The following is a 26,094-nucleotide window of genomic DNA, read 5'->3' as shown; positions in this document are numbered from 1 at the left end:
GAATAAACTTGCAGTTCTCCCATGTCGTCTTTGAATGTTCACCATTGCCCATCCATTGTCATCCCTTTAAGTATTGTTTCCCAGTCTATCATAGCCAACCTGCGCCTCATACCATGGCAGCTTCCTTTATTAAGATTCAGGACCATAGTCTCAGAATCAACTACTTCACTCTCCATCTTGCTGAAAAATTCTATCACATTATGGTCGCTCATCCCCAAGGGGACTCGCACAACTAGATGATCAATGCTTCCACTCTCATTACACAGTACCCAGACCAGGCTGGCCTGCATTCTAATTGGTTTCTCAAAGTATTGGACCAGAAAACCATCCCGTATACACTCCAGGAATTCCTCCTCTACGGTATTGTGACTAATTTGATTTGCCTAATCTATATGCAGATTAAAACCACCCCATAATTACAGATGTTCCTTTATCACATGTGTCTCTAATTGCCTGTTTAATGCCATTCCCAACATCTCCACTGCAGTTTGGGGTCTGTATACCACACCCACTTATATTCTTTGCCTCTTGGTGTTTCTCAGATCTACCTATACAGATTCCATGGTCTGAGCTAATGGGTGGGATTCTCCGGTCTCCAATGCCAAAATCGCGATTGGCCAGAGAATTCCCGTTGGCACCAAAATAGGGGGAGGGGCCACTTTCGCGATGCTCCGCCCCCTCAAAAAGGGGTACTTGTCGGGACGGCCTCAGTGCGTTACCTGAGGCCCTCCCCCGATGGGCCGAGTTCCTGACGGCGTGGGGCGAGTCTGCTGATTTCTATCGGGAACCTTGCGTGGCGGCTGCGGACTGAGTCCCGCACCGCCACAGTCCGGGGGAGTGTAGAGGATCCACGGGCAGGGGGGGTTTTGGGCGGGGGCTAGGGGCACTGGTGGGGGGTAGTCCGGGGGTGGCGAGCCTGGCCAAAGGGGCGCACTATTTGGCAGGCCGGGTCCGCGCACAGCAGCCACCATGATGCACAACCTGGCCACTGCAGGCCGCCAACGTGTGCATACGCGGCCATGGATCTGGCAATTCTCTGGCCGTATCCGCAGCTAGAGCCCGGGGCTCCGTACTGTGTGCCTGCTAGTCCCCCCCCTGCCAGACGGAGGATCGGTGCAGCTTTTGTGCCGTTTTCCAGTCCTAAAACAGCACTGTTCCCACGCTGGCGTCAACACTTAGTCTCTCAAACGAAGAATCCCGCCCAATATCCTTCCTCATTATTGCATTGATTTCCTCTTTAAGCAGCACTGCCACTCCACTGCCTTTTCCTTTTTGTCTGTCCTTCCTAAATACTGAATACCCCATGACATTGTTTCAACACCCGAGGCGAGTACGCAGTCAATTATAGCCCCAGAGGCCCAATATAAGTGAATTCACCAATAATTTGTGTTTTCCGAAGGCCTTTAACCCTTGACTGTTCCAATGAGTTACAGACACCAGATTTGTAAGTGAAATATTAACAAACTTTATTAATCAAAAGGAGAAAAGATGAACATATAATAAAATAACAGGATGACTGTCTACCGGACTACCTAATCCCAAGATCCTGTCCCACCCTCTACCCAGACACACACATGAAAGACACAAGGTAGTGGGCCGGCGAAGAATGAAATAAAATAGGGATTGTAGAGACGAATTTTCACGACTGGTTGCAGCATCTGAGATTTACTCGAGCGGTTCAGGTTGGCGCAGTTCCGTCCTTCGACCACCAGGTGGTGTTTCACCTAAGAATTCCAGGTCGGTGTGATTCTGCAGTTTGGCCACCAGGTGAAGTGAGGTCCGGAGTGGTCAGAGCAGTGCCATTCTTGTCGCTGGCCACCAGATGGTGACATACGGTGCTCACATCAGTGCACCTCTGCCTTTCTACCACCACGCCGGCATCTCCACATCATTTCTACCACCAGATGGAGCGTTTGCCTTCCTGTGAGAACAACACAGCTCTGGTTGTTGTACGTTAGTAGTTTTTTTACTGGCCTGATTCCTGTACAAGACTACAGCGGCTTTATCACAAATGCTTCCACTTTAAGCTCCAATTCTTCAGCTCTTCCCAGCTCCTGGCGCACACAGTTCGGAGGTTACTGACTGTTGTGAAAACTTGTACTTTCACACTCAGGATCCCGTTCCCAGTCCTATCAGCTGTCTGTGCTCTTTGAACACAGGAAAGTCTTCACAGATTTGGCTACAATGCTTCTTAAAATCGTCCGTCACACAGAGAGAGAAGGAGAGAGAGAGAGACTTCAGGGTTCTTACTTCGCTGGTTGCTTAACAGAGCTGAACAAAGATGCCATTCTCCAGAAGTCCCACCTTCTTCCCTGAAAGGTTCTGACTGGCTTCACCAACCAGAGGCCCCAATGGGAGAACATTGAAAATTCCACCTACATCGATTGGCCGCTTGCCAGGTCTACCAAACGACATCACAGATTCTGCCACAGAACCCAAAGGGGAATGTTTTTGGACCAACCCACAGGAAGGGGGTTTTTCCAGTGTCCAAAGACTACAATTTAAACAGAAAACCCAAAGGGTGCAGTAAATATGCAACAGCCAACCCAAAGAATGTATATCAGGACAGGCAGCAGGATGGCATTAAAAGGGAACACAGGACAGACAGACAATATCCTAACAACATTCAGTTCCCATCCTGGTCACCCTGCAGCCATGTCTCCGTAGTCTTGATTGTTTCTTCCCCATTTAGTCTATTTGTAGAATTAGTTAATTAGCTTAATTGCACACAAAGCTTGTCTTTTTAACATGTCTCACTCCCAATATTTTTCAATGTGGCCTTATTTGAATTTGGCCCATGATTTCTCTGCCTATCACTTTTCTTATTCCCCCCTCTGTCTTTTGTTTTTGTCCTTGTTTCTTCCTCCTCTGAACCTTTGCATAGGTTCCCATCCCCCTGCTATTTTAGTTTAAACCCTCCCCAACCACTCTAGCAAATAGTTACCCAAGGACATCAGTCCTGGTCCAGTTTGTACTGATCCCACCTCCCCCAGACCAAATCCCAATGCCCCAGGAATCTGAAGCCCTCCCTCTCACACCATCTCTTCAGCCACAAATTTATCCAACATAACCTTCTGTTTCTACTCTGACTAGCACGTGGCACCTGGTAATCCTGAGATCACTATCTTTGAGGTCTGACATCCCAATTTTCTTCGTAACTCCATATATTCTGCTTTAGTGACCTAATTCCCTTCCTGCCTGTGGTGTGACCACCTCTCTATACGTGCTATCCACAACACTCTTCGCCTTACGGATTTTCCACAGTGTCCCCAGCCATCGCTCCAGCTCAGAAATCTGGGCTTCCAGGGGCTGCAGCTGGAGACACTTCCAGCACACATGCTGCCCCCGGGCATCGGAAATGCTCCCGGCCTCCCACATGATGCAAGAGGAGCAAACCAAGGCTTTGAGCTCTCCTGCCATAACTTGCCCTTTTAAATTAAGGCTTTGGTAAATGCCTGATATCCAAGAACAAAAAAAAGTATAGCACAGGAATAGGCCCTTCGGCCCTCCAAGCCTGTGCCAACCATGCTGACCGTCTAAACTAAAATCTTCTACACTTTCTGGGTCCGTATCCCTCTATTCCCATCCTATTCATGTATTTGTCAAGATGCCCCTTAAACATCACTATCGTCCCTGCTTCCACCACCTCCTCCGGCAGCGAGTTCCAGGCACCCACTACCCTCTGTGTAAAAAAACTTACCTCGTACATCTCCTCTAAACCTTGCCCCTCGCACCTTAAACCTATTCCCCCTAGTAATTGAACCCTCTACCCTGGGAAAAAGTCTCTGATTATCCACTCTGTCTATGCCTGTCATAATTTTGCAGACCTCTATCAGGTCGCCCCTCAACCTCCTTCGTTCCAGTGAGAACAAACCAAGTTTATTCAACTGCTCTTCATAGCTAATGCCCTCCATACCAGGCAACATCCTGGTAAATCTCTTCTGCACCCTCTCTAAAGCCTCCACATCCTTATGGTAGTGTGGTGACCAGAATTGAACACTATACTCCAAGTGTGGCCTAACTTAAGGTTCTATACAGCTGCAACATGACTTGCCAATTTTTATACTCAATGCCCCGGCCAATGAAGGCAAGCATGCCGTATGCCTTCTTGACTTTCTTCTCCACCTGTGTTGCCCCTTTCAGTGACCTGTGGACCTGTACACCTAGATCTCTCTAACTGTCAATACTCTTGAGGGTTCTACCATTCACTGTATATTCCCTACCTGTATTAGACCTTCCAAAATGCAATACCTCACATTTGCCCGGATTAAACTCCCATCTGCCATCTCTCCGCCCAAGTCTCCAAATGATCTAAATCGTGCTGTATCCTCTGACAGTCTTCATCGCTATCCACAATTCCACCAACCTTTGTGTTGTCCGCAAACTTACTAATCAGACCAGTTACATTTTCCTCCAAATCATTCATATATACTACGAACAGCAAAGGTCCCAGCACTGATCCCTGCGGAACACCACTGGTCACAGCCCTCCAATCACAAAAGCACCCTTCCATTGCTACTCTCTGCCTTCTATGACCTAGCCAGTTCTGTATGCATCTTGCCAACTCACCTCTGATCCTGTGTGACTTCACCTTTTGTATCAGTCTGCCATGAGGGACCTTGTCAATGGCCTTACTGAAGTCCATATAGACAACTTCCACTGCCCTACCTGCATCAATCATTCTTGTGACCTCCTCGAAAATCTCTATCAAGTTAGTGAGACACGACCTCCTTTCACAAAACCATGCTGCCTCTCACTAATACGTCCATTTGCTTCCAAATGGGAGTAGATCCTGTCTCGAAGAATTCTCTCCAGTAATTTCCCTACCACTGACATAAGGCTCACCGGCCTGTAGTTCCCTGGGTTATCCTTGCTACCCTTCTTAAACAAAGGAATAACATTGGCTATTCTCCAGTCCTCCGGGACATCACCTGAAGACAGTGAGGATCCAAAGATTTCCGTCAAGGCCTCAGCAATTTTCTCTCTAGCCTCCTTCAGTATTTTGGGGTAGATCTCATCCGGCCCTGGGGATTTATCCACCTTAATATTTTTCAAGACGCCCAACAGCTCGTCTTTTTGGATCTCAATGTGACCCAGGCTATCGACACACCCTTCGCCAGACTCAACATCCATCAATTTCTTCTCTTTGGTGAATACTGATGCAAAGTATTCATTTAGTACCTCACCCATTTCCTCTGGCTCCACACATAGATTCCCTCCCCTGTCCTTCAGAGGGCCAACCCTTTCCCTGGCTATCCTCTGGCTTTTTATGTACGTGTAAAAAGCCTTGGGATTTTCCTTAACCCTATTTGTCAATGACTTTTCGTGACCCCTTTTATCCCTCCTGACTCCTTGCTTAAGTTCCTTCCTACTTTCCTTATATTCCACACAGGCTTCGTCTGTTCCCAGCCTTCTAGCTCTGACAAATGCGTCCTTTTTCTTTTTGACGAGGCCTACAATATCCCTCGTTATCCAAGGATCGCGAAATTTGCCATATTTATCCTTCTTCCTCACAGGAACATGCCAGGTCCTGAATTACTTTCAACTGGCATTTGAAAGCCTCCCACATGTCAGATGTTGATTTACCCTCAGACATCTGCCCCCAATCTAGGTTCTTCAGTTCCCGCCTAATATTGTTATAATTAGCCTTCCCCAAATTTAGCACATTCACCATAGGACCACTCTTATCCTTGTCCACCAGCACTTTAGAACATACCTAATTGTGGTCACTGTTCCTGAAATGCTCCCTTACAAAACTTCTACCACCTGGCCGGGCTCATTCCCCAATACCAGGTCCAGTACAGCCCCTTCCCTAGATGGACTATCTACATATTGTTTTAAGAAGCCCTCCTGGGTGCTCCTTACAAACTCTGCCCTGTCCAAGCCCCTAGCACTAAGTCCCAGTCAATATTGGGGAAGTTAAAGTCTCCCATCACAACAACCCTGTTGCTTTTACTCCTTTCCGAAATCTGTCTACCTATCAGCTCCTCTATCTCCTGCTGGCTGTTGGGAGGCCTGTAGTAAACTTCCAACATTGTGACTGCACCCTTCTTATTCCTGATCTCTACCCATATAGCCTCACTGCCCTCTGAGGCAGATATCAGATTATATCCAATTCTCCATGTCCCTTATTTCCTTGTTGCCACCACATTTTGCCATTACAGATTATAAACCACAAAAGTATTTTCAAACTCTAAAAGACTTGTGGACCTTCCCCACTGCTGCCCAATCAGCTCTCTCCCTTGTAGCCTCAGCTGCAGCAGGGCTCGCTCTCTATCTGAAGATTTAAAAGTTACAACGCCAGGAGAAAAAGCAAAGAGCACCTCTTCCCGCCCTGCATTGAATTCCCACTCTGTTTCAAATTCCTAAGTTTAAAATTCCCTCTCTGTGCCTCACTCCGGATGTGGCGCCTCCCACGGCTCGTGCGCAAAGCTCACTGCACTGAACATAGAAAATGTTGACAAAGCTGTGATGCCTGTTTCTTCAAACGTAGACGGACTCTCTGCTTCCTTCAGATTATTGAGGATGGATGAATGAGGCTGTGGCTCTCGTAAAGCAACATGACGGAGTTTCGGCCGGAATTCTTCTGATTTTCTGCAGCTTCAGCACAACCTGTGAGAAGTGTCTGGGAATGGCTGTTGGTGCCATTGGGGTTGTTGCAGTCTCTCATTGAAAGTCCAGTGCAGATGTGACAACCCCCTTCCAGCCCCCCCTCCTCTCCCCCCCCCCCCCCCCCCCCCCCATCCCCCCCAAAAAAACAGATCTTCAGGCATCTGTCTCCCAAGAAACTGAGCAATGTTAACAGGAAATTCTTTTTAATGTGCACAGTGAACCTAATCGTAAAAGGACAAAAAATGGAACTTAATCGTGAGCGACCATATTAAAGTTGGGTATAATGTATCATTTCAGTTAAGCACATGTAATTATTCATCCCTTATCATGCAAGTTTTTTGGGTGGAAAGATGTAGCTTGACCATTTACAAGTTGTATGTATTTTATATATTTTAATGTATTCTCTGCTGAATCAGCAATTGGCTCATGTTAGTCCTATCTTTTGATCATTCATAGTTTGTTTTTGTCCCAATTGGACAGGTTGGTCGTTGAGTTCCCAGCAACAGGAGGTGCTCTTTCATCTTGGCAATTTCAGACCGTGAAACTGATTCGCTATGTATCCTCGTTTGACTATTTCCTGGCAGCCTGTGAAATTGCCTTCTGCATTTTCATATTTTACTACATCATTGAGGAGATTCTGGAGATCCATGTTAACAGACTGGGTTACTTCAAGAGTGTGTGGAACTGTTTGGATGTTGTGATCGTTGCGGTGAGTATTTAACAGTGAAATGGATGCAATTGTTTTATTATTATTATCTGCTGAAGCCTCCAAACATACAGACTAATTTTAGCATTCAAAGACCAAATTCTGCAATGCCACATCTTTTCTATTTTGCATTCTCTCACCTGTTGTTCGAAGCCCCAAAGATCAATAGAATTAATAAAATGATTAATTCCTTGTATTCTGGTGGCCATTGTGGTACCAAAGGTGATTGAATGTTAATGACTTTCATAAATACAAATTAACAGCCATTTTAAGTCAGTGCCTCTTCTTGGCAAAAATCCTTTTAAAAAAAGTTTAGTACAGATATATGTCTGGATGGCACATGACACACCATCATGACAATACTACTGTACCCAAGTTGCACAACTTTGAGATGTTGATTGAATGGGAGTAATAATTGTTTCACTCTCTTGTTTTCCAGCTGTCCTTGGTAGCAATTTGCATCAATCTCTATCGCACATCAATAGTCAGCAAATCACTCGGACAGTTACTTGAGAACCAGAATTCCTACCCTAACCTAGAGTCCCTGGCATATTGGCAGATTCAGTTTAACAACATGGCTGCGGTGGTGGTATTTTTTGCTTGGATAAAGGTATATTTATAGTTAAACTATATAGCTTGAGCATCCATATTGAGTTCCTTGTTCAAGCCTTTCAACTTCAAACTTTTCCTCAATCCATTTTTTTTGGGGTTAAGCCACAATACGGTGCATCGTGAACAGCGTGATGGGGTGAGAATCGGTTCATAAAACACAAAACAGCTACAAACTCTGTCCCACACATTACAGACACTATTTGCACAGTTTCAAAGGACCCACTCTTCTATCCATGTCAGTGGGCCGTTAGTTCAGTACATAGCTGTCTTTCTCAGTGCTAGAGTTATTGCAACTGAAAGAGTAGAATCCCTACGGTGCAGAAGGAGGCCATTCGGCCCATCAAGTCTGCACCAACCCTCTGAAAGAGCACCCCACGTCCCCGCCCTATCCCGTAACTCCACCTAACCTACACATCTTTGGACACTAAGGGGCAATTTAGTATGGCCAATCCACCTAACCTGCACAATGTTTGGACTGTGGGAGGAAATCAGAACATCCGGAGGAAACCTCTCTCACGGGGAAGCCGTGCAAACTCCACCCAGTCACCCAAGGACGGAAGTTAACCCCAGTCCCTAGCGCTGTGAGGCAGCAATGCTAACCAGTGTGCTGCCGTGCTTACTCACAAGAGTTTGAGGAATGTTTTATAGACTAATAAGAAGGGATGATGTAATTGAGGTGTTTAGATGATTAAATGATTTAATAAAATAGATAAAAACTATTTCCTGAGTCCAGAACAAGGTGGAGGGGGGGGTGAAGTCAGGTCGTACTTTTACCCATAAAGAGCAGTGGTAACCTGGAACTCTCTCCCAAAATGTTTTCAGGCTGCGCTTCAATGAAAAATGTCAAAACTGAGATTGAAAGATTTTTGTTGGGCAAGGATATTGAGAGTTCCAGAATGAAGGTGGTTAGATGGAGTTAAGATGCAGATCGGGCACGGTCTTCTTAAATGATGGAACAGGGAGTGGGGGGGGGGGGGGGGGGGTTGAATGACGACACTCACTGGAGCTGCCATTTAAGATTTGAGATTTGCTTCAGTTAAATTAGAAAGTGAAATTGATTTATCACAAACTTTTATTTTCTCAGATCTTCAAATTTATTAGCTTCAATAAGACAATGACCCAGTTGTCTTCTACCGTGTCTCGCTGTGCCAAAGACATCTTGGGCTTTGCCATCATGTTTTTTATTGTTTTCTTGGCTTATGCACAGCTGGCATACCTTGTCTTTGGCACCCAGGTTGATGACTTCAGCACTTTCTACACCTGCATGTAAGTGACTTTTTAGGGCACTGGAATTTGAGTCTCAATTGGTTGGATTATTGTAGGATCTCTTATTTTCTAATAAGAGACGGGCAACGGTGGTAGTTTGAGATTGAGTTTATTCCAAAAACCCGGTTAATACACTTTCAAGTACAAGAAAAAGAAACAAAAGCCAAGCAGGGCGTAAGGAAAAGAACAATGGAAAGAGAACAAAGAAGAGAGGGGGCACCGCGTGCACCAAGAGGTTTTTACCTGGTACCGTCTCCCTCTCTATCCCTAATTATATAAGTTTTGAATTGTGACTTCTGAATGATGTTCCATACCATGACTCAGGCTGGTATCTAACTTACTGGCTCTGCGCATTTGCAGTCTAGATCCTGAAAGGCTGCTGTAACATTTTATCACTGACAAACTTCAAATGTATAATCTGACCTTGACTCAGAACAATACAAACTTGTAATTCATCTACAAGCCACTAATTCTTTGTTTGACATTCCTGCAGTTACAATATTTTCAAAACTTGGTTTTAATATATTTCTACAATTATTATTTATTATATAATTATTTATTATGTAATTTCTGTTTATCTTGTTATACTTTTTCTCCTACATGTAGGCACATCCATAAATGCAATATAGTAAGCATCAGTTTACGTATATTGTTTTTTTCTTATGTACACACTGGATCTCTGCCTCCTCTGATTTGCTCCCACTCCACTGGTCTGCAGGCACTGACCACTGTCATGGCATTGCCATTATTTCCATATGGTTTAATTTAATTCCTCTTTTTAAGTTGGTGCGCAACTCTCCTCAGTTCTTTAGGCAATATATTTAACAGTGTTTGACTCATTGAATGCCAAATGCCCCAGATGTAAGAGGCAGGTGCTTGATGACATTTTGTTCCACTGTTTTGGTCTTTGGGTTCTTCAAGTTTTTATCCACAGCCATCTGAAACTAGCCATATGTTTCTGTCTATAAATCTCTGCCGTGAGAGGCAGGAAATAAAAGATGGGAGACTTGGCTGCTCCTCCTAAACTATTTGAAAGAAGGCTGGATGAATTAGGTAGCTGTGACTTGCAGTAACATTCCCTGACACTTCAGGTGTTGGGTTAGATAGAACCATTGTACATACTTATGCTGCAAACGTGGATCTAGATTGTGATATTTAGCACAGAAAATGTCCACTTTCAACTCTGCCTTATTCAGTTCAGTTCACCTAGATTCATCTGAGGAAGGAGCTGTGCTCCGAAAGCTAGTGTTTGAAACAAACCTGTTGGACTTTAACCTGGTGTTGTAAGACTTCTTACTGTGCTCACCCCAGTCCAACGCCGGCATCTCCACATAATTATTAATATCAAATATAGATAGAGGTGGCAGATTGTTAACAAGCACAAGTGGCAGGACCTTTTCTTTTTAAATCACAATATTTTTAAAAATTACAGCTTTACTCAATTCCGCATCATTCTGGGGGATTTTGACTTCACCAAGATCGAAGAAGCTGACCGTATTCTGGGACCCGTGTATTTTGTCACTTTTGTGTTCTTCATCTTTTTCATTCTCCTGGTGAGTAACGACTGCAATCAACCCTGAAGGAGAAATTTATAAAAAGTATTTGCACAACACTTGCGACGTCAATTGATTACCCCGTGCTCGGTTTCTTGCACTATTTTCTGTTGCTACGAGACTCACCATTTTAGGGGTGCAAGTGAGCGTTTAGCCACTGGTGCTGGCTGGATAAGTGCAAGGCTCTTGGCAGCTGATCAGGTGATGTTCCAGTCAGCAAAATTCAGTTGTGGTTCCCTTCACAGTGACCATAGTTCCATCTGGATCAATACTTCTTCCAGATCCAGATGATATGAGTGCAGTTTCAATGGGAGTTGAATTGTACCTGGCCTTGAGCTTGGAGCTCCAAAACAGGGAAGGTTAATGCAAAGACCCGTCATAATACCTCTCATTTTGTAAACCACCCCATCCTAAAGTTTTCCTAATGCAGGCTTTTTACTGTTTGAAAAGGAATGGGTAGCCATCTTATGCTAACAAATATTCAGGCCCTTTGGGGTGCACTTGTCCATAACACCCCTATCTTACAAAAGTAGCTGATGCTTTAACTCATGTACAGTGCCACAGGAGATCTGCAAACATTCTGTAAAACAAATATTTAATCGTAAATTCCCACTTGAGATTGGTTCCCAGTTGATTTCTGCTTATTTCACCAGAACATGTTTTTGGCCATCATTAACGACACCTACTCTGAAGTGAAATCTGACATGGCCCAGCAGAAATGTGAGATGGAGCTCACCGACTTTATCAAGAAGGTATTGATTTGATATTTGTCATAATTTGGATTTGCTCATGTAGGAAGCATTGCATGTGCGCAAGAGACTTTTGGTTCTGTTTAAGGTGTGTTTAATTTTGCCACCTGACCATTTAATATGTTACTGCCTTGTGAGATGTCCATGTTTCTAGTCCTACCAATAATTTATAAAATCGTTAACTGCAGTCGCAGTTTTGCATTTCTGGCCAATGGTTTTTGGTCTGATTTGGTGCTGAAAGCCTCAGATGAAATTTTGTATGATGGTTATTCTCAGTTCAGTATTTCACATGGATGGCACTGTGAGATGAAGAGCCTGAAGACTGCTTTCTTGATTTGGCTCCTCTTCAATCAGTGCCATTGAATGTTGTCATGTCGCATTCTTTGTTTCTGATCTTCAGGACCATGACGCACGGAGGCAGTCCCCATAACAGTTGCTGTTCCACATTCCAGATTGTTTGTTGGGGTTTTGTTATTTGTGTGGTTATTATTTTTGCCATTTCATGTGGATTCAGATTTGCACTACTTGTGATGACTTTGGACACCTGAAATATAGGTGCTTGACCAAAACTGTTTGCAGCTTTGTGTGGACCAAGAATATATTATTATCTGATAATAAACGCAAAATACTGCAGACGCTGGAAATCTGAAATAAAATTAGAAAATTCTGGGGACACTCAGCAGGCGTGACAACATCTGTGGAGAGAGAAACAGAGTTAAAGTTTTGAGTCTAAATGACCATTCTACAAAAGGGAAGAGGGATAGAAATATAATGAACTCTATAGCTGGAGGGGGTTGGGGCAGAATGGAAAGTCAGGGAAGGTTGGAGCCAAGGAGAGTGACAAAGATGTCATGGAATTTGTCTTCTGTCAATCTCTCCATCTTTCCTTACCTCCAGGATCAGTGACTTCCTATTATGTCTCTTTCCCCCTCCCCACAAACTATATTGTTAATTACATTTCCGTCTTCAGTTCTGAAGAAGACTGATATGGACTCAAAATGTTGACCATGTTTCTCTCTCCACAGATGCTGCCAGACCCACTGAGATTATCCAATATTTTCTATTTTGTTATAATGTATTACCGGCCCTGGAATAATGCTGTGTTATGATAGAGCCCTGCCTTGAGTCTGTTCCAAATGCAGTGGCTAACTCAGCCATAAATAGAACTAACATTTCCTAATTTCATTAATGGTTCTCTCTGCTCCAGGGGTCCCAGAATAATTCCCATTTCCCTCTGTTATCTCGGGCAACTACAATTTTAACTTTTTATTATCAACAGGAAAGATCCATATACATCACTCCTTCCTATCCCCATGGACACCTGCTTTGCATTCCACCTCTGCATAATTAGTAATGTTTCCTCAGGCACAGCAAGCTCCGAATGCCCATGCCACCACAGCTAAAGCATACCTTGAATTAGATGATTGACTTATACAAGCATGACCCAATTACAAGTGGTGGGCCTGTGACAATAGTGTTTTAGCTCAGAAATTCAAAGGGTGCCATCTTGAACAGGCATGCATTCCAGCACAGTCAGTGTTCCTGCTAAGCTGTGGACATACTCGGCTGTGCAGGAGCCTGGAAGACACCATGCAGCGTGCTTCTGTTATAATTATCACTCGTGCATACAAATTGTAAATGGACTACACATTGGGGGGGGGGGGGGGGGGAGAACAGGCCATGCACAACATGGGGGTGGGGGGGCAGGCCATGCACAACAGGGGGCGGGGGGATGGGGGGCAGGCCACGCACAACAGAATTTTACAGGAAACTTTGAGTATAACACCAATTATCTGGTTACCAAAAGTCTCAGTTGCTTAGAAAGTTTTGAGCTTTAATCTGATTGTTTTCCTACTAGTTACCTTGCGTTAACCGGTGACCGTTGACCCTAGATAAAACTTTTTCTTTGACTAGGGGTGCAGCAAGGCTATGGTGAAACTCCGGCTGAGAAAGACAACGGTGGATGACGTCACAGAGAATCTGCGGCAAACAGGAGGCAAACGGAATTTTGATGAATTGCGGCAGGATCTGAAGGGGTACAGTGAAAATTGCTTACACACAAGCCGGTTTTCCAGTTGATATCAGAAGGCATACAGTGAAAATTAGAGTGAAGGATATTTTCCAGTTGGTGTACAGTTAGTTTTTAAAAATCACATGCATTTTTCACTGTGTAGGAAGGGTCATACTGATGCGGAGATAGAAGCCATCTTTGCTAAATATGACCAGGATGGGGATCAGGAACTGACAGAACATGAACATCAACAGATGAGGGATGACTTGGAGAAAGAGCGGGTGAGTTAGTCTTCAAGTGGTTTCATTTGTGTAAGTTGTGACATGCTTTCCATATTTATTAATCAGACTATGTTGGTAATGTCAATGTAAGTTATTGGTAAATTCGTGTGAGTTGGTTGAACCTGTTTCAAATGATGGATCAATGAAGTAACATATCAAGGAAATTAAATCTTCAGCCCATCGAGTCTGCTCTGTCATTCAACGAGATCATGGCTGATCTGTTATAATCCTCAACTTCACTTTCCCACCTTATCCCCATAACCCTTGATTCCCTTAAAAATCTGTCCATCTCCGCCTTGAACATACATGTGACCTAGGGCAGCACGGTGGCACAGTGGCTAGCACTGCTGCCTCACAACGCCAGAGACCCGGGTTCAATTCCAGCCTTGGGTGACTGTGGAGTTTGCACTTTCTCCCTGTGTCTGCGTGGGTTTCCTCCCATAGTCTAAAGATGTGTTTGCCCATTCATTGAACTTGTCCAAATCACACTGAAGCATCTCTGCATCCTCCTCACAGCTCACCCTCCCAACCAACTTTGTGTCATCTTCAAATTTGGAGATATTATATTTAGTTCCCTCATTCAAATCATTAATATATATATTGTGAATAGTTGGGATCCCAGCACCCAACGAGTCACTTCTGCCATTTGAAATAAGACTCGTTTATTCCTGCTTCTTGTTTCCCAATCCGTTTTCTCTCCATCTCTATACACTACCCCCAATCCCATGTGCTTTAATTTTACAAAATTATCTCTTAAAATGGGACTTTGTCTAAAGCCTTCTGAAAGTCCAAATAAACCACATCCACTGGCTCCCCCTCATCAACTCTACTAGGTACATCCTCGAAGAATTTCAGCCGATTGTCCAGCATGATTTTTCTTTTTGTAAATTATGTTTGACTCTGTCCGATCCTGTCACTGTTTTCGAAGTGCTGTTATTACATCTTTTATAATGGACTCTAGCATTTATCCTTCTATACCTGCGATCAACTTAGTGAGTCTTTCCTGAACTGCCTGCAACTTCACTATATCTTTCCTTAGATAAGACTGTAATAGCTGGGATCCCAGCACCAACCCCTGCGGTACCCCACTAGTCACTTCCTGCCAATTTGAAAAAAGCAGGTGCGTTTACATGTGTGCTACATAACTAACTTTCCTGAATTTGACACCAGTTTGTAGTGTGAATTTTACATGAGGTGGTATGGGTAGTGTATATGCCTGCGTGTGTTCCGTCAGCGTAGAAGTGAATACAATCATGCCCAAAATAATATAATTTTATTTTAAATTAAAGGATGATTTAGACTTGGATAGGAGCTCGTTACCTCAGTCAACCAGTGGCAGAAGCTTCCCGCGGAGTCTGGATGATTCTGAGGACGAAGATGAAGAAGACAGTGGTCACAGTTCGAGGAGGAGAGGCAGCAGCTTCAGTGGAGTTTCCTATGAAGAGTTTCAAGTGTAAGCGTTTCTATTTGTGCTTAATTTCTTTAATTCCCTGAAAGATAATAGAAATCATCCTCTGTAGGGGAGTCAAGTTTACAGATGATCTAAAAGTCTGAAATGTAAACAGACTTCAGGAGGACAGACTGATGGAATGGTGGAGGATGGAAGTGAATGTAGCAAGGCAATGCAATCCAGTAGGAAGGATGAGGAGAGGCAATGCACGGTTCATGAACTACCTTTCTAACCATATTCAGTTTGTTAAATCAAACCGGCTTGTTTCTGGCCCTCTTACAGTTAATGAGGGTGTCCATAGAATCTCTACAGTGCAGAATGAGGCCATTTGGCCCATTGAGTCTGCACTGACCCTCTGAAAGAGCACCCCACCCAGACCCACTCCCCCATCCTATCCCTGTAATCCCACCTAACCTGCAAATCCCTGGACACTAAGGGGCAATTTAGAATGGCCAATCCACCTAATCTGCAGATCTTTGGACTGGGAGGAAACCGGAGCGCCCGGAGGAAACCCACACAGACACTGGGAGAACGTGCAGACAGTGATCCAAGGCTGGAAGTGAACCCGGGTCCCTGGCGCTGTGAGGCAGCAATGGTAACCACTGGGTACTTTTTGCGGTCCTGTTTTTTCTATTTATATAAACTATGTAGTTCAGGCAACAGGGCTCTTTGATCTGTCTGTGTTCAAATGACACAATCTTGTCGTCTGCCGGCTCTGTTCTGCACAATTTGCAACTCAGTTTTGTCAATGTACAAAAGACATTTTTTGGCCTTCACTTTCTGCTGAACGTGACTAGCACCAGGGGCAGGATTAGCGGACCTGTTAGCCGTGGATGCAAATCCCATCCATGATGGGCACTCTACCTTCCTGGGCTCTCCCTGATGGTGCAATCAGGTTCATGCCAAGGAAGGGCGCATACCTGATTGGCATGAATTTGAATCAATTCTAAGATGTTGCATCTTCAGCCCTCATTCAATAAGGGATGGGAAAAACTTTGAGTTGCTGCCCAAAAGTCTTCAGTATAGAGGCGTGACAGCGATGAGATATCCTGAATGGTGCATCCAGAGTAAGAAGGCTGCCTTTAACTTTCTCTATCACTGAAGCAGAGAGCAACTGTGACCTCAAACATTCCTGAAACTTTCAAAATAATTTACGGAGTGCAGGCGTCGCTGGTTAGGCCAGCATTTATTGCCCATTCCTAGTTGCCTTTCAGAAGGTGGTGGTGAGCTGCCGCCTTGAGTCACTGCAGTCCCCTCAGGTGTAGGTACACCCACCGTGCTGTTAGGGCGGGAGTCCCCCCCCCCGCCCCTCCAATTGCCATTACACCTCAGTGACCAGGGATGCAAAAGAGATTTTAACCATCAGGATATTGGAGCTGAGGTGGTCTTGGGTACCTGCTGCCCAGTCAATGTGGGAGGTTGATGACGACTCGCAGTGAGGGATGCTCTGTGAGCTACTGCTTGTGTTTGACTCTTGTCTGCCTGCTGCCAGCACGCTGACTCCCCGGCACCTGTCTGAGGGAGGTTCTGCCCTACATTGATCTCTCTCCCTTTGCTCCAGAGGGGGATTAGGGTGTCGAGGGTTCACTGAAACGTGCCCAAGTGCTATCACTATGAATGAAACGTTTGCACTGAGAAGACCTAACCACCTGGCGGGCATGAAGGACCAGTGAGAATGACTGTGTCCCGATGGGGAGAAGCCCGTGCTACTGGGAGGTGGGGTAAGGAATGTGAGGCGTTATGGTGGTGAAGAACAATAATATTTAATTCAACGATGTGCAGATTTTGCTAGTGAGAATGCCGCCCAACCACTACTGTCTAACTTCACTGTTGCCCACGTTGTGCCCCTAAAATTCCTTTGACTTCCGTACCTTCCCACTACACCTGGGTTCCCAGGATGCACATCGGAGGTGGAGACGGCCTGCTGCCTTGAACGCCCTGTTGCCGGAGTTGCCCTTGGTTGGGGCCTTCCGGAGGGCCCGGCCTACTTTTGCATGGCGCTGATGTTGCCGCGTCACCTTGTTCTGCCCGTTGTGCCTGAGTTCTGCTGGTCTCAAGAAGGGCTGGGCACTCCTGGGGTGTCCTGGATTGAAGGCCCTAGGATGGTCTCCAGCAGCTCCTCCTCCCTCCGTGTGCTTGTGGGCTCTTGGAATTGGGGTGCAGCTGCAGTAGGATCAGAAACGTCATCGTCATCTGAAGCTACCTGGAGGCCCATCGCTGTTTGAACCATTCAGTTAAATCCTCCGGACTGAGACATGCTTCTGAGTTCTCCTGCCATGGTCCTGAACTCATGCCCCAGGCTTCCCACTGTGGGCACCACCCTTGTAGTTTGTACTGGGTTCCCACGCATTGCCACACCATCTCCTGTGACAGAAGGCTTTGGGACTCCTCCATCCGGCCGAGCAGTCGCGAGAGTGTCGCTGGCACCCCCTTCGGATAGTCCCAGCTCTGCCTCTCTGCTTTTGCATCTCAAGCAGCGAACATGTTCAGAATATAGCTAAATCCTGGGATCTGTTTGATCCCTGGGATGTTCCTGCCTTCACCTGAAGATGTATGGCTCACCAGATACTGACTCAGAACCTTACCTGCTAAGGTCAGCTACTGAGGTGTGTGTCTGTGCGATGGTGGATGGTGTGGGTGATAGCCATGATGCTTCACCGTGATCCTCCCCCGAGATCTCCTCCAAGGTTTTGTTGAGTGTGGATAGTGGGTTACTGATGGTAGATGGGTCTGCTCCCCGTTGATCCTGTAGGACAGGGGATATGGTATTAGTACATACCATGGACAAGGGTTTGAACTACATACAAGTCATTTGGTCACTTGGATGAAGGTTCAGTGGTCCCTCACTTCCCGCAGGCCGGCTTCTGTGCGAGCTCCATGGCGCTCTCGTGCGGTTTCAGGATCTTCAGCTCAGGGCATTCCACCACCCATCTCTCACTCGCAGTAGTCCACGCAGTCCCCCACTGCCGAAATTGAACCTGGTGCTGTAAGGTAACAGTGCCAATCACTGTGCCACCGAAGGGAAATGTTTCACAGGGCTATGAGGAAAGAGCGGGGAGGGAGCAGGGATGCAGTTTCACATCTATCACCTTGCTTCAGTACCTCCCCTAATGTGATCGTGGACAGGGGGAGCTCTGAACCTGCTGAATTGAGGAAGCTTCAGAGCCCAACGTGATGGTGTTCTCATCCATTGTCCTGTCCATAGAGTCACTGCCAAGGTGAGTAGTTGCCAATTAGGAGTGGGGTCTTCACCATTTTGTGTCCATCTCTGTTGTCTGAAAATACTGAAGCAGGGATCAGCTGGTTCAAGTAGGGCCAGGATTCAAATCATCTCCGTTCTCGAATGGAGCAGCCAGGCTGCTGAAGACCATTTGGTGAGAGACCGCTTTCCATTTGAGAAGAAATTGCTATTTAAATCCTAAATGTGTTCTTTCATTAAATGTTTTAAAATCCACGGTAGCACAGCAGTTAGCACTTATGCTTCACAGCTCCAGGGTTCCAGGTTCGATTCCCGGGTCACTGTCTGTGCAGAGTCTGTACGCTCTCCCCGTCTGCCTGGGTTTCGTCCGGGTGCTCCAGTTTCCTCCCACAAGTCGCGAAAGACATGCTGTTAGGTAATTTGGACATTCTGAATTCTCCCTCTGTGTACCCGAACAGGCGCTGGAATGTGGCAACTAGGGGCTTTTAACAGTAACTTCATTGCAGTGTTAATGGAACCCTACTTGATTATTATAATTATTACTTAAGGAGTTTGTGGAATAATAAATGGATTTAAGGGGAAACAGATGAGGGAGAGCGGAATAGACGGATGAACCGATGGGGATGTGAAGTGGTGTAGGGGGGGAGGTTCATGTGGAGCATGGGTTTAATGATTCTGTGCTGACAATTCTTCTATACTAACAGAGGCTGTTTAAAGCAGTTGCTATGATTAATCACCCAGGAGTTAGTTTGAAACCAGATTTAATGATTTGATTCCCTGATGCTCAGGTTGGTGAGGCGTGTGGACCGCATGGAGCATTCCATCGGGAGCATTGTGTCCAAAATCGATGCAGTCATTGTTAAACTGGAGGCCATGGAGAGAGCTAAGCTGAAAAGGAGAGATGTGCTGGGCAGATTGCTGGACGGTGTTACAGAGGTGAACCTATCTAATTACTGGGTGGCAAAGGGGATTTCTCTGCTGCTAAAAGTTTAATTGTGCAGGCAGTCACTATCTCCTTGTTCAGCAACAGGTTACTTTAATTCCCTCTCACCCAGCTAGCCCCAAATAAACATTTCTAACATTTTCAATTTGATCAGTGCAAACAACCTTTTGAACAGTTTGTCATTGCCATTGGTTGTCTTTTTACTGAATGTTTGATGCTGCACCAAGAGAGTCAAACAGTAAGTAAAGAAAAAAAGTATTGGCTCTGCCGAAGGGGTCCAGAGAAGGAGGCATAACTTTCAAAATTAGACAAAGGCTGATCAGGGGTGATGAGGGGAAGGACTTGTTCACACAAACACGCCAGGAAATCTGGAACTCTTCCCTAAAAAGCTGTTGTGGCTGGAGGTCAATTGGGAATTTCTGGGGATGTGGGGGTGGGGGGCAGGCAACCCAGGGACTCACTGTCGTCAGACCAGTTTTGGGCTTCTAGAATGGACAGTCGCATCGATTGAACACTTGAGGGGCTGAGTGGTCACCGCCTGGTCCAATATTCAGAAAATATCATTTAAAAATGGAAGAAAATAATGATGTAAAGGAGTTGAATTGATTGCATCAACTCTGAACATCCCTCTTGCCCTTGGTACGTGAATCGCAAGCTAACAAGGGGCATCTGAAAAACCCAGGAGGGGGGGAAATGGAACCGAAATAACAATGTTGATCACTTTGTCTGCTGGGGTGCTAACACTCCAGGATGTAATTAAGGAAATATCCACTTGTCCCGCAGGATGAGCGACTGGGCCGTGACAATGACATTCACCGAGAGCAGATGGAGCGTTTGGTGCGAGAGGAGCTGGAACGCTGGGAGTCGGATGAAACAGTGTCACAGCTGAGCCAGCACCTTGGAACTCCTCTGGGAATAAACGGTAGATCTCGTTCCCGCAGCTCCCGGCCATCCTCGTCTCAGTCTACCGATGGTCTGGATGCCGGGGGGATAGGGGGCAGTCACGTTTAGTCTATTCATTCCAAGGGCAGTCGATTCCTCACATGTATCACTGAGGCAGTTTGACAGCTCATCAGTATTTTTATCTTTTTTTAAATCATTGTTTTCACCACGTTGTGCCTTTACCAGCTCAGCTTGAATTATTGCACACATTTTGGGATGAATCACGAAACATGCAATCATGTGTTTTTATAAAGTATGAAATGCAGGAATTGATTATTTAATGCACATTTCATCAAGGAATTCAAAGTTTCAGAGCATTTTGTTAACAATGCTTTGACTGGCAAAACTTAAATTGGGAACTGTAATGTGTCTGCAACTAACAAGATTAATTGGCTAAATCCACTTTGGACAAGCTTGTGAACTTCCAGATTTCACATAAGATTGGTCACAAGCAACAGTTTTAAAACTGTTCAAGCCTAAGTTGTAAGCCATTAAAGCCCAAGGGTCTCGGAGAAACTTTCCTTTTCGTGCCTTATCACACTTCAGATGTGCAATGAGCTGCTGCTCCTCCACGAGGGCAGAGTTTTCACACATGTAAATGTTACATAAGTGAATGCTTAAAATTATTTGGAAACATATTTTGAATATTCATTAACACAAATATTTGCACAGGTAGCTTGGAAACTCTGCTCTTAATCTGATGATGCAGAGAACAAAAATTGGATGTTTTAAAAAAAAAAACTAGTTGTATTTAATGAAATGAAATGAAAATGAAATGAAAATCACTTATTGTCACGAGTAGGCTTCAAATGAAGTTACTGTGAAAAGCCCCTAGTCGCCACATTCCGGCGCCTGTTCGGGGAGGCTGTTACGGGCTGTTAAATGGTTACATTTTTGAATAGAGAAGGAAAATGCATTTACCAAATGAAACATCTTGTAAGAATATCTTTTTACCTATTGTCTACTTTTCCTAAATAGCCTAGGTTTGACATTACTTAATGTTGAACAAGAATTTACTTGTACCTATTAATGCATCACACAATTTTCATGAACCAAATAAAGCCGATTAATATGTGATGTGTAGGACCTTTTAACAAACTTCATTTTGAAGTGCATAATTTCATGGGATATCCATGTTGTGTCTTGACGCTGTGCGTACCAATGCATAAAGTGTGTAGCTGTGTAGAAATTGGGAATTTATATTTTCTGCATTTTATAATCTCATGTATTCAGCTTAATCTATTCATATGTGATGTAACTCACCATCTAGTTTTTAGAACTTTGTGATGGAGGTACAACTTTTGATAGATTGCAAGGCCACCATTATTGAGTATGGATTTTATATGTCACCAGCTTGTTGTATTCAAGCACTTAATAAACAGCATCATTTTCTGCAGAACTTAATGGTCTTCCTGTGTTTTTCACTTATCCAATGTAAAGAGGGTGTGCAGCAGAAAATGTGTTTGAAGAATTAGAGCCAAAGAAGGTCATCTGCCACTGAAATTGTTTCCTAGGGCAGCACATGGCACAGTGGTTAGCACTGCTGCCTCACGGCGCTGTGGTCCCAGGTTCGATCCCAGCTCTGGGTCACTGTCCGTGTGGAGTTTGAACATTCTCCCTATGTTTGCGTGGGTTTCACCCCCACAACCCAAAAGATGTGCAGGGTAGGTGGATTGGCCACGTTAAATTGCCCCTTAATTGGGAAAAATGAATTGGGTACTCTAAATCAGTGTTCTTCAAACTATTTTTCCGGGGACCTACTTGTACCAACCGGCCATCCTTCGGGACCCAACCCGGCCGACCTTCGGGACCCAACCCGGCCGACCTTCGGGACCCACACCGGCTGACCTTCGCGACCCACACCGGCTGACCTTCGCGACCCACACCGGCTGACCTTCGCGACCCACACCGGCTGACCTGCGCGACCCACACCGGCTGACCTGCGCAACCCACCATTTTCTCTTACCTTGTTTGCTGCTGACAAAGATGGAGGAAATAGTTTTGGGTCCCTTTGGCCCTCGTACTCGCTCCTCCAAGGGAACCTGTTGGATAAAGGTGAAGCGTTCCGGTGCTCTGCATTTTCTTCCTGTAAAAATTTATCAAATAAACCCCCCCCCCCAACTCGTAAAAATAAATAAAAATAAAATGAATAAACCCCCCCTCCACCCCCGAACTTGTAAAACAAAAAGCTGCAAGTTTTTTAAAAAAAGCAGCCGCACTGCGCATGCGTGCCCGATCATTGGCGCACATGCGCATAGTTTTGTGCATGCGCGCCGATTATCTTGCACGCACGTGCAGCCATTTTGAAGGCCGCTTGCAGCCGTCATTATTAACAGCTGGCTGCTGCGACTGTTGTGCGCAGATTTGCACGATCGTAAGCGCTACAAAGGACAGTTCCGCGACCCTCCCGACACTCGCCCGTGACCCACCCGCGGGTCCCGCCCCCGGGTTTGACAATGCCTGCTCTAAATTTATTTTAAAAAAGAAATTGTTTCCTAACACTATCATTTTAAAGCAAAATTTTAAATGGTATTTCCCCGCTCCCCCCCCCCCCCCCCCCCCCCCCAAACACCTTAAATTTTGTATTTTCTTTTTGAGGCAACATCACAGTAGCCATTCGCTTAGTTAGCTCAATGTCAATTGATGCTTTGGAAATGTTTCTAACCATCTGCTGGTTTGTGATTGATGCTTGTATTGGAGTCAATGTTTAACCAGCTAAATGTGATGAATACTTTGCTGATGTGACAGAGCACGTATGATATTTAACAAGCTGATGCTAAATCAGGGCACATGATGTGGGTTTTCTCCTGAGCTGCAAACTTGGTCAGCTTAGAACTCCAGGTGTATTGCAGGTAAATTTCTACCTGTTTAAGGACAGTCAGGTGATTTCTGATTTTGCTGTGCCAGTTTCTGTTAGCGTAGTCACATCGCCTTCCTGTAATTGACTTTTAATGATTTATGGCCATGTGAGCTTATAAAATTCAGCTGAAATATTTCAGCTCTCGTTTCTTTATGTAGACTCAACTGGCTGTGCTCATTTCTGTTTAAAATCTTGGCAGGCAATGGCTGAGAGATGTTCTTCAACCCCATGGTTATGACTGGTTGAGTTCCATCTCTGCCTCTCTCTCTCTCTCTCTCTCATGTCTGCATCACCTGTTCTTGCCTCTGACCCCAGCCACTAAGATTTTATTTTCATGTTTCCAATTTCTACAGAAGGCTCAGATTCCTTGTTGGAGATTAGGGTTTAGCAGTATCGGCTGCTATATTAACCGAATATGTTCAGGCAGTAGAGGTTTTGGCAAACGTATGAAAACCAGGCGATTAAAGCAGTCTGGTTATCATTTACAAAATGGACAGCCCGCTGATAAAACTGGTTGCGTGGCGACAATCTTAAAAAATATATTGGAATTGGAGAGCATGCAGCTTGGTACTGGGGCAAAAAGGTTTAATTGTGGGCATAATAATAACAATCGCTTATTGTCACAAGTAGGCTTCAATGAAGTTACTGTGAAAAGCCCCTCGTCGCCACATTTCGGCGCCTGTTTGGGGAGGCTGGTACGGGAATTGAACCCGGGCTGCTGGCCTTGTTCTGCATTACAAGCCAGCTGTTTAGCCCACTGTGCTAAACCAGCCCCTGCATAGTTTGTATAGAAGCACGTTTGAAATGTTTGAAGCATGTTTCCATTTGGAAACAAAATCAGGAAGCTGCTTCTCTGTGGAAATCAGCAATTCTCTTTCCCCAACAAGTGACTGCATATTTATAAATTTATTTCCTGCCATTTGAAACTGTTGACTGCTGCCTTGTCGAACCATTAGCATTATTGAGGTGAAGCTAATCTGAATTAGTCTTCCCTTTATGGAAAGATCAGAGCTGAACCGTTAATTCTGTTCCTCTCGCCAAAGGTGCTGATGGACCTGCTGAATGTTTCCTGGCGGGGATGTGACTACACGTGAGATGCTGTTTTCATTTTTATTGAATTACCATTCATTCAGCTTTAACGTACCTGTGCTATTTGGTGTGTGAAAGTACCAACATGCTCATAGTCCAAGACTCACTTAGCCCTGCTGGTTTTTTGCCTTGTAATCTTCATGTAAGGGTAAGTTAGCACCTTTGTTACAGAGAAGGCTCTCGCCCAAAAAGCACCAAAATTTGTGGCCAAAATAAACATATTTATTAATGTACAAGTAAATCATTTTTAAAAGGTGAAGCAAATTTCTATTTCTGTCGCTCCTGAAGTTTGGTAGCTTGAATGAATCCGTACAGAATTTTCAGCCATTTAGACTATCTGCTAAATCCCCTGTTCAGCAGTGTTGAGAAGGCAGAGTGCCCAGTTTTGTATCCCACCCCTAAGTTCAGCAACAAATTCAACAGTGCGACACATGGTTAACCTCAGGTGGCAGGGCAGCCCGGCATATGGCTCATGAAAGTTTCTTCATAAAGGCGAGTTTCAAGTATGCAGTGCTTAGGAATAAAGCAGTCAGTAGGCCCAGTCCCAAATGATTCTGCCACAGGTCCCATGGGGTTGTGCCAATTCCCATGTCCTGAAGGTGCTGAACTCCGGTGCAGCTGGAATTTAAAAAAAAAAAGAAAATCAAATGGGACATTTACAAAAGAATTTTAGATCTGACAGTGTTTGCAGCACAGAAGTAGGCCCTTGTTCCTGACTGGCACCAGTGCTGTTTATACTATTCATAAACCTCATTCCATCTCCTAATCTCACCCTATCCGCATATCCTATTGTTTATTACCGAGTTTTTATCCAGTTTGCCCTTCAAATCTATACTCATTCAGCATTACTCCCTGTGGGAATGAGTTCCACTTTCTGGGTAAAGATGTTTCCCCTGAATTCCCTGTTTGATTTATTAGTGAGTATCTTGTATTGATTTTTGTTTTAAATTTAGAGTACCCAATTGTTTCTTTTCCAATTAAGGGGCATTTTAGCGTGGCCAGTCCACCTAACTTGCACATCTTTGGGTTGTGGGGGTGAAACATACCCAGACCAGGGGCTGGTTTAGCACTGGGCTAAATCGCTGGCTTTTAAAGCAGACTAAGGCAGGCCAGCAGCACGGTTCAATTCCCGTACCAGCCTCCCCGAACAGGCGCCGGAATATGGCGACTAGGGACGTTTCATAGTAACTTCATTTGAAGCCTACTTGTGACAATGTGTGATTTTCATTCATTTCATGTGCAAACTCCACACAAACACACAGACCCATTACAATGAATAATAACTTACCTGATCTTAATTGGGGTAGGATTTGGGCAGTGACAGCCTTTCCCCATATCCGAGACGTTATAAGAGAAGTTCAGGCCCACAAATTCATTAACCATGAGTGCCTATTAAACAAATAATTACAGGTTACAATATGAACCAGCAGTAGGATTTGCAGCACAGAAAATATAGTATTTTATTATTTGCAAACAGCCACTAAATAGTGGAAATGGTAACATAGTGGTTATGTTAGTGCAGAGAGCTGGGTATAGGGGCTGCAGGGGGGACATGAATTCAAATTCCCACCGTGGACTTTTAATTCGGTTAATTAAATCTGGAATACAAAGATTGTTGCCGGATTCATCGTTCTCCTTTAAGAATTCATAGAATCCAGGGGCGGCACAGTGGTTGGCACTGCTGCCTACAGCGCTGAGAACCCGGGTTCAATCCAGCCCCGGGTTGCAATCTGGGTGGAGTTTGCACATTCTCCCCATGTCTGCGTGGGTCTCACCCCCACAACCTAAAATGATGTGCAGAGTAGGTGGATTGGCCCTTAA

At 44.9% G+C, this 26,094-nt stretch overlaps 2 protein-coding genes across 2 annotated transcripts in view; one reads left to right on the top strand and one right to left on the bottom strand.

The window, feature by feature from the left end:
* pkd2 (polycystic kidney disease 2) overlaps positions 1-21,065 on the top strand; it is a 44,056-nt gene extending 22,991 nt beyond the window's left edge. Inside the window, exons 6-15 of the mRNA XM_038792867.1 lie at positions 7,093-7,321; positions 7,758-7,928; positions 9,015-9,196; positions 10,629-10,749; positions 11,403-11,501; positions 13,413-13,534; positions 13,673-13,790; positions 15,080-15,243; positions 19,228-19,375; positions 20,166-21,065. Of these exons, the coding sequence (XP_038648795.1) occupies positions 7,093-7,321; positions 7,758-7,928; positions 9,015-9,196; positions 10,629-10,749; positions 11,403-11,501; positions 13,413-13,534; positions 13,673-13,790; positions 15,080-15,243; positions 19,228-19,375; positions 20,166-20,393 (1,582 nt within the window). The 3' untranslated portion in view covers positions 20,394-21,065. The remainder of the gene's footprint in view (positions 1-7,092; positions 7,322-7,757; positions 7,929-9,014; positions 9,197-10,628; positions 10,750-11,402; positions 11,502-13,412; positions 13,535-13,672; positions 13,791-15,079; positions 15,244-19,227; positions 19,376-20,165) is intronic.
* A 3,057-nt stretch (positions 21,066-24,122) lies between these two features.
* The window catches only part of LOC119963558 (broad substrate specificity ATP-binding cassette transporter ABCG2-like), a 68,943-nt gene continuing 66,971 nt past the window's right edge, over positions 24,123-26,094 (bottom strand). Inside the window, exons 16-17 of the mRNA XM_038792866.1 lie at positions 25,562-25,662; positions 24,123-24,891 (exon numbers count right to left, since the gene is read on the bottom strand). Of these exons, the coding sequence (XP_038648794.1) occupies positions 24,744-24,891; positions 25,562-25,662 (249 nt within the window). The 3' untranslated portion in view covers positions 24,123-24,743. The remainder of the gene's footprint in view (positions 24,892-25,561; positions 25,663-26,094) is intronic.

Source organism: Scyliorhinus canicula, chromosome 3, assembly GCF_902713615.1.
Source record: "Scyliorhinus canicula chromosome 3, sScyCan1.1, whole genome shotgun sequence".
NCBI classification, from domain to species: Eukaryota; Metazoa; Chordata; class Chondrichthyes; order Carcharhiniformes; family Scyliorhinidae; genus Scyliorhinus; species Scyliorhinus canicula.
This window is presented reverse-complemented; position numbering and strand designations above follow the sequence as displayed.